The following is an 8,226-nucleotide window of genomic DNA, read 5'->3' on the forward strand; positions in this document are numbered from 1 at the left end:
GATCATAGTGTGGTTGTTTTGTGATCATATTCCCTAATGGCAAAACTAATCTACCGTTAATTATGTAACACAGCGTGAAACTTGGAATGGAGAATGTTCAACGCTTAGGGCTATTGATATTAAAGAAAACAACTTTAATTGAACGTACTTGAAAACCTGTTCAACGGAACACATTTGTTATTCCAAAATGTTGGATTTTAGTACATATACAAGAGTTAAGATTGTTCATATTTGGCCATTTCTCAAAGCATAATGACAGACATACTACTGCGTAAAGGCGAATCAAGCTTACTATCTCAGCAGCCAAACGTTCAAAACCAGTAACACTTATGATTGGAAAGCTCTTAACTCCCACTTGAGTGAAAAAGCTGGTACACAGAGTCTTGTATGGTTTTGATTTTAAAGTTGTAAACATAAACTAATAAAATGCTGGCGAATACAAAATAACTAGAACTAAAATGATATTTGTTTCGGAATATGTTGTATGTTAACACTCGAAAAAATCACTTATAACAATTACAGAATTTTCATTTCTTGTGTGTGCCACAACTCGGTCAAAATGTCAAATGATACAAAATGTCCTGTCGATATATGGTCACGAACTAAAACAAGTTTTCTCTAAAATATTCGATTTTTCCAATTTTAATATCAAATGCGCTATTGAAATATAAAGGTTTGCATTTCTTGGTTATTATCAAAAGCTGATCGTCCATTTGTGGACGTCACTACTGTTGGTCTTTGAAACGTTCTCTTACACACGAGAGACAGCACGTCCTCATCCAGAAAGCACGTTGTAATGGCTATAGCGTAGCCCCTACCGGCCTGAAATAGCATCAATACGATATCCGATCCCCTCGGATCCAGCAATATCCTAAACGTAAGTAATATGTAGTATAGAACTAAGAGAGAAGATAAAACAACGTAACCGTTTAAAGTACAGACTAGACGCGATCCATTGATGTTACACTCCGAATTCTGCATGAAATTCCCCAGTTGGTATCTCGTTTTTGAGATTCGAAGTCTTGCTATGGATGAAACCATGATGACGAACATCAGCGGAATGATCTCATTTCCATAGGTGCTGTACATGTGAATAGTGTCCCGGATGTTACTCCAGCATTGATGCGTAAGCTCGTGCATGTATCTCTCGCGCAGGAGGAAAGCGAGCACGAGGTACATAAGAGAACTGACGCACGTCCACGTCCACGCAGTACAGTGGGAGAGGAAACGTGCGTGAAAGCTGAAACACTTCTGGGGCTTAATGGTCAACACTAAATAGAAAACGGAGATACACAGTATCCACATGGTTGAGAACGCCGCAAAAAATGTGGACAGAAACCTCAGGACTGTACATTCGTCTGTACTGTCGAAATCAATGTTCATGTATTGGTACTTGATGTGAAATACCATGAATGAAATTTGTTCCAGGAATGATGATGTGTACAACAGGGTCTTCATAGTCGATGTATAGTCACCATGTTTCAATTTCACAAGTACACGTGTTAGAAAGAGACAAACAAGTTGCGACAGCGCTGAAAATCCAAGTACGACTAATCCAATAACTGGCTTGGCATCCTTCGTTGACATAGCTGATCACATTATCCAATGATTCGATTTTGAGGGAAGGGAAACTCTTCAATGGTTTTAACGGTAATGAAATAGAACAGTGTTGACATAGCTTGTTAATGTTTTGATTGTTGATTGACTGGAGAAGCCCATTATTCAATGATTCGATTCAAGTATTCACGTTGATCAAGTAGAACAGCTTGCCTGTTGCCCATCTTGTCTGTACTGCTTGGCTCACCCTGGATTCGTTCAGCCACCTGCAAGGAATAAGATTACTTTTTTAATCCTTAATTAAATCTCTAAAAAACTAAATATTACATCCATGTCAGCACATAAGATTTGATTTTAAATTTTGGTAAACTTCCATACAATTAAATATAAGTTTATTTAATGTTCTGCAATATAACAGACAATAGTAATGCAAACTTATAGTATATCTTAAATTAAATCCAGGTGCCCATGGAAAATAAAATCATTAAATGTGTTTACACAACAATTGAAAACACAATTTAGTAAGGCATAAAAAGGAAATGGGGAACATGTGTATTCATTTTAAAAATGAGATTATGTTATTTGTGTTAAACAATCAAAATGAAGCCTTATTTACATTTACTAAATACGTTACCTTACTGTTTCAATTTATTTTCTGCATTTTGTAAACTGTGATAAACATGTCATATAACATGACCCATGATTGGAAATAAAATTTATCTTATCTTACTATCATAGACAAGATATCAGTGAAATGTATCGTAAACCCTATCCAGATGAAGTCTTACTTATTCTGCATCCTGCATTTAATTAAGCGTATTGATGGTCTTCCTGGAAATAATTGATGTGCAAAGCATGTAACCTAATGCTGGAGTTCGTTCAGAGGAAAGTAACATTTGTAACGAGTTTGTAACAAAAACACCATTTAACCGAATCAGAATCGAGTCCTCACATGAATAAACCTAATGTATACTCCTTATGATAAGTTCTCTATTATCGGAGTTTGTAACTGGAAATGTATCTCTAAAAGAACGCTTTCATAGAGTTTCAAGTTTCAAGTTTATTCAGTAAACTCATGTCATACATGCATGACAAAATGAGAATTGCAATGAACATATTATACAGTTACACATAGAGAGGCTTTGAAAAATGAACTTCAATCATAATAATAATTAACATCATAGTATAAAGAGGAGTACATTATATTCTATAATTGACTTTTTTAATGATACATTTTATAAATTTACACAACTTTGAAAACATAATACATTCTGGGTTTAATTTCATAACACGTTTAAATGACAATATATTCGGAGTTCTAAAATTACAGTTATCAATGAAACGTCGCCTTTCGTTAGTGAAATAACTACACTCTAACAAATAATGAAATTCATCACCAATACGATTTGAATCACAAAGGTGGCAATTTCTGTCATTTATATTTATATTCCTCCAACTACCTACTTCAATAGGAAAATGATTGTTTCTTGTTATAAATCGTATAAAATAGTACAATAATTTTGGCGGTGTTTTAACAAGATAGTTTTCAAATTCAAAACGTTCTTTAAACAAGCTATAATTTACACATTTACTTGAAGAGTTCACAGTAGTGTACCATTCGTTTAAAAACAAATCAGACAATTTCTGCTTAACACTCTTGTGTAACCATTTTTTATTTGGAAATTCGTGGCTTTGCCAAACATTAATAAGACCACATTTGATGAAAATATTCTTAACATGTTTAATCCATTTAAAGTCATTAGCTCTAACATTGTCAGAATACATGAATTTACTCAATGTGACGTGTATACTGAGATTGAGAGTTTATGACATGATGGAACAATCAAGTTGGACCAGTATTGACCATACGTTAATCTATATCTATTTGTAAAGGCTTAACACCCGTTTCACTATATATCATACATGTTGGTACTACTTTTAACATTTAATATATATTTAGAAATTTCAATTGGACCTTTTCGAGTATGTAATTGTTGCCAAAACCCCAACATTCACAACCGTATAGTAATATAGGTTTGATAATTTTGTTGTACAAATCATTTGTAAATCAATAGATAAACATAGATATTTTGACTTTTTAAGCAAAGAACATTGCCTTTGTTGCCTGTTTTAAAATATAGTCCTTTGTTTTACAAAACGAGCCACTTTTAGTAAAAATAACTCCTAAATATTTATATTCCGTAACAACATCTATTGTATCATTACATAAAGAAAACGTATGGTGGTTTAGTCTACCTCTAGAGAAAATGACAACCTTAGTTTTTGAAGTACTAACAGTTAAATTCCACTGTAAACAATAGTTCTCATACAGGTTTAGTGCATTCTGTAAATCTATAGCAGATTCAGACAATATAACAGTATCGTCCGCATAAAGGAGTACAAATAACTTTAAAAAATCAATTAACCTGTAATCAGGTTCATGTTTGTTAATAACAATACCATTTACAACCAAGCTACTTAGAAAATATTGATGCAAATCATTTACATAGACACATCGATTACAGATATTGAATTCAAAGATTTGTATCGGTCGTAATTAATGGGTTAAAAGTAATTGTTTATCCCATTCATGGCAATACTGTTGATAACGCTGTCATGGGATTTATGATTAAGCAGATTAGGAAAAACTTCCTCAGAAACAGAAAATAAATGATAATTGCATACGTCTTTTAAGTCCTTATTACCTCGATACGTTCTGACCAAACATTTATTATAATTTATAATCTGCTTCATCATTATAGTTTCGTTGTCCACAGCAAATAAATGGCTTTTTGGATCGTTCCTGTAGTTTGCACTGTATTAAAAGTACATCGAATTGGCACAGTCGCTCTGTTTGAATAATTCGATAGGTGATAATTGTATTTTGTCGTTAAGGTATGAAGCAAATTTTTGGTTTGTCCTTTTGTCTTGCAAAAATATACCGATAGTTATTAAGGTAAAAGGCTCTACGGTATCGTGGTTTAAATAACCCCAAAATATGTTGACAAATATTATGCACCAGTCAATTATAACCCCCCCCCCCCACAGGTCCGGAGAATAGCCGGGACTTTGACTTTCGGTCCAGCCAATCCCGGGTAACGCACTGTTGGTTAAACCCCGGCCAAATGCCCCCGAACCCCAGAGACTCTATATAAGGCCCAATCTCCGCTAAATTTGGCGCTTTGACAAAACCACCGCGGTCACCCGGCCCTGCGGTGGCACCTGGATAGTAAAAACACGGCCCTTTCCCCGGCTATCCCCGGTATACCTCCGGACCTGGGGGGGGGGGGGCGTGGTTACAATTGACTGGTGCATTAAAAGATGGAAAATTATTTTGACGAGTGTGCGGTTTGCCTGAGGAGTGTGTTGTTTATATGGTGTTTATACATTTGTGACTCTATTTCATTGCTGTTTGGACCTCAAAGTGTTCTTCTATTGTTTTCTTTCGACTACTTGGCTTGTCCCTGTAGATTTCATTATATTATATTCATTGGAGGAATGCAGTTTTGTGAATATATTGGTTAAAACAACATCTAATATCAGTTTATTGTTTGAATGTTATATTCAAAATGTCAGGGACTTTTTCCTTACTGAATGTATAGGGGCTAAGTTTTTTGTTTCAGAGTTTCTGTTTGTAACCGACAATTTAAACTCAGTATGAATTGTTTCTTTAAATATTTCATTAACAGAATCCGCTATATCAATTTCAGTAGTTAAAATTGACAGAATTGTGCAATATGAACTTAATTATAATTTATAATTTAGTAGTTTGGTAAAAAAGTGGCTTGATATAACAAATATAATTTATTACATTAAGAAGCGTGTTTGCCTTTTTGTCAATTGATATTAAATCAATTTCTAATACTTCAAATTACTGATGGTGGTCTTGAATACTTAACGCGTTGAGTGCAGATTGGATATCAACAACTAACAAAATCAGCAAATAATCAGATAACACATCATTAATTCAAAATAATCAAATAAGTGTTTGTGTGTTCTTTTGTCTTGCTTCATATTTCAAAATATCAATTTACATGTTGCAAATAAAAATATATTAATGGATTAAATCTGCGATATTTCTTCATATATTGAAACATTTTAAGATCATTCCTATTTATAAATATATACAATGGTCAATGATTCCATTTGAATATGTTCATTTCAGTGTTTATGCTGATTATCGTATCATTTAAGTAGTTCGGTTAATGAACCATTTCTTCGTGCATTCTTTTAACGATGATCCTGTGGCCACTTCAGGCAATGTAATGGGAAACACTTTCAAATTTGACTCCTCATCTGGTCAAGGTCTTTCCAAAAGCTCAGAGAGTCCTTAGGCAGGCTTGTCAAGCCAACTGGCAGAATATGACAGTTTGACGACATATCAACCAGATATCAGAGACATACCCACAACCTCACTTATATGTATAGCCCGTTTCGTTCACTTTACTAGAGTTTCTTACTTTAAAGTTATTACACACACACACACTGGTTATCACGCACGCACGCACGCACGCACGCACGCACGCACACACACACACACACACACTGGTTATCACACACACGCACGCACGCACGTACGCACGCACGCACGCACGCACACACACTGGTTTACTCTCTCCTTAGTTTAGAATCTGGTGTTGTTAATATGTTTATATGTAATGTGTAGACAGCAATTAAAGCCATTAAAACATCAAAGAAAGACGGTTTCCTGTGCATAATAATCTCTGCATAACAACAACAACTAACAAACTGATTCTCTTTGCAGCTCTAAGGTGACTGTAATTAAAGTGTTTATGCTTTAATATTGCTTATGAATGGTATTGTATAAATATTTATTAAAACTGTTAATATTGGCTGACATGGCATTTTTCGGCAGTTATAATACATATAATTTGTTACTGAAAGATCCAACTGATGATTGTTAATTCGGCTTCTCCACAATTTGAAGGTCACACCCGTATGAAATTTGAACTATCATGATTTTGACCCCGATGATGGTATTCTTTTGAGTTTCGTTCTTTTCCCCGTATAAGAGATTAACTTACATTAAATTTATTTTATTCAGCTACAGTGCGCTTTTGTATGCATTTATTTATGGACCAATGAACATCAAGAATGCATTCATTTATGAACAAATGAGCACCAATAATGCATTTATTTGTGGATTAATGGGCTTACAGAATGAATTTATTTGTGTACTGTTCAAAATCATGAAAACTTTAAAGCTGTAATAAATCAAATTTCATAAAATCACTTTGCTTACAAATGAACTTCTATTTTTTTCACAAACACACTTATATTCGATACAAAATGATAAGTACGTTTCCGTTAAATTCTTTGTTGAGCCTTAAATACATGAAACATGCTGTACGAGGTACTTCCATAAGTTCTGTTACTTATGAGATTTCATACTTTTGTCCGCCAGTTTAATACAGAATGGTACTTAACCGCATCATTTCCTGGTGCTTGCACTAATTTGTGTACCAATGACAATCGAGGATTTACCAAATGCACTGCAGCTCCATATCATGTAGAGCAGATTTGACGGTGAATAAAAACACTTATATTCATATGGCATGGTGTATTTTGACGGCCAACGTGACTTGGTCCAGTCGTCTACTTCTCATAAATCGCTCTGCCCTTTGCACATGCGCAATGTAACTAAGGTGTGCACTTAATAGTACGGTTGTCTGTTTTGAAGTTGAATTTTACGTCCTAAACCAGATTTTAAAATGGATGTGTAAACATATATCAAAATGTAGTCAATATAATAATAATAATATAATATATAACCAATCAAGTCAGTTCAGTACAAAACTGTGCATTCTTTTGTTGATCATTATGATACACAAACTTAGCAAGGTCATCCCAGTAAAGTCCTGCACTATGCAAATATAAATAGGTAATTTTATTCATCTAAATATTTACATTTTTTGAAACGATAAGTAATATACATACACACTTGTAGACACTGATTAGAACTACAATTTTCTTTGGATGAATGGGAAACATATTGCTGGGTATAAACACATCATGATCGTTATTTTTTTGTAGTTTGTATGTTATTAACCACATATCAAATCCGTTTGAAGTACTCTTGTTACTGTAAGAATGTGCATAACTCATAATACTTGAAAGAACACAGCCGAGAAGCATGCTGGATAATACACAACACAACTGTGTCCTTATTTCCAAAGGAAATTCTCGAATGTTAAACAAGGTGTAAACATCATATTTTTGTTTGTCAACATTTAATTACAGCACAAATAAAATAAGTTTTTTTTTCAGTGATTCCTTCCATTTACCGGATATTCAGCTTATTAACGCAAGTATATCACAGTTGAAATTGAAGCAATCATGCCTTGAATATCTCAAACAAAATCATGAATAAAAAATAATAAGAAACACTTACAAGATTATTTCATCATATCCAAAAATCAGAGATCCATTTCGTGCTATAAAAACGATTTTGAATGAAAGCAAACACCGCTTCTCGTTAAGGGACCAGGTCGATGCATGTGAAAGCAGAAGCAGATACTCCTGCTAGACACTTGAGGTACACTTTGTTCTCGAAACACAGCGATTGGCTTACAATAGAACACTTGTGGCTGGAATATTTGTTTGCCAAGACTTATTAGTTCAACGGTTATAACAAGGCTTCATTTTTCT

The 8,226-nt window shown here is 34.0% G+C and overlaps 1 protein-coding gene across 1 annotated transcript; it reads right to left on the reverse strand.

Annotated features, from left to right (window-relative positions):
- Window positions 1-494: 494 nt before the first annotated feature.
- LOC128243622 (uncharacterized) lies at window positions 495-8,101 on the reverse strand. Its single transcript, XM_052961499.1, has 2 exons — window positions 7,970-8,101; window positions 495-1,823 (listed from the first exon to the last, which is right to left on the reverse strand). The coding sequence occupies exon 2, from the start codon at window positions 1,585-1,587 to the stop codon at window positions 658-660; it is 930 nt and encodes a 309-aa protein (XP_052817459.1). The 5' UTR covers window positions 1,588-1,823; window positions 7,970-8,101; the 3' UTR covers window positions 495-657.
- Window positions 8,102-8,226: the final 125 nt, after the last annotated feature.

Source organism: Mya arenaria, chromosome 8, assembly GCF_026914265.1.
Source record: "Mya arenaria isolate MELC-2E11 chromosome 8, ASM2691426v1".
NCBI lineage: Eukaryota > Metazoa > Mollusca > Bivalvia > Myida > Myidae > Mya > Mya arenaria.

Excerpts from the sequence above, each read along its gene's own strand:
- LOC128243622 (XM_052961499.1), bottom strand. The coding sequence starts at position 1,587 with ATGTCAACGAAGGATGCCAAGCCAGTTATTGGATTAGTCGTACTTGGA.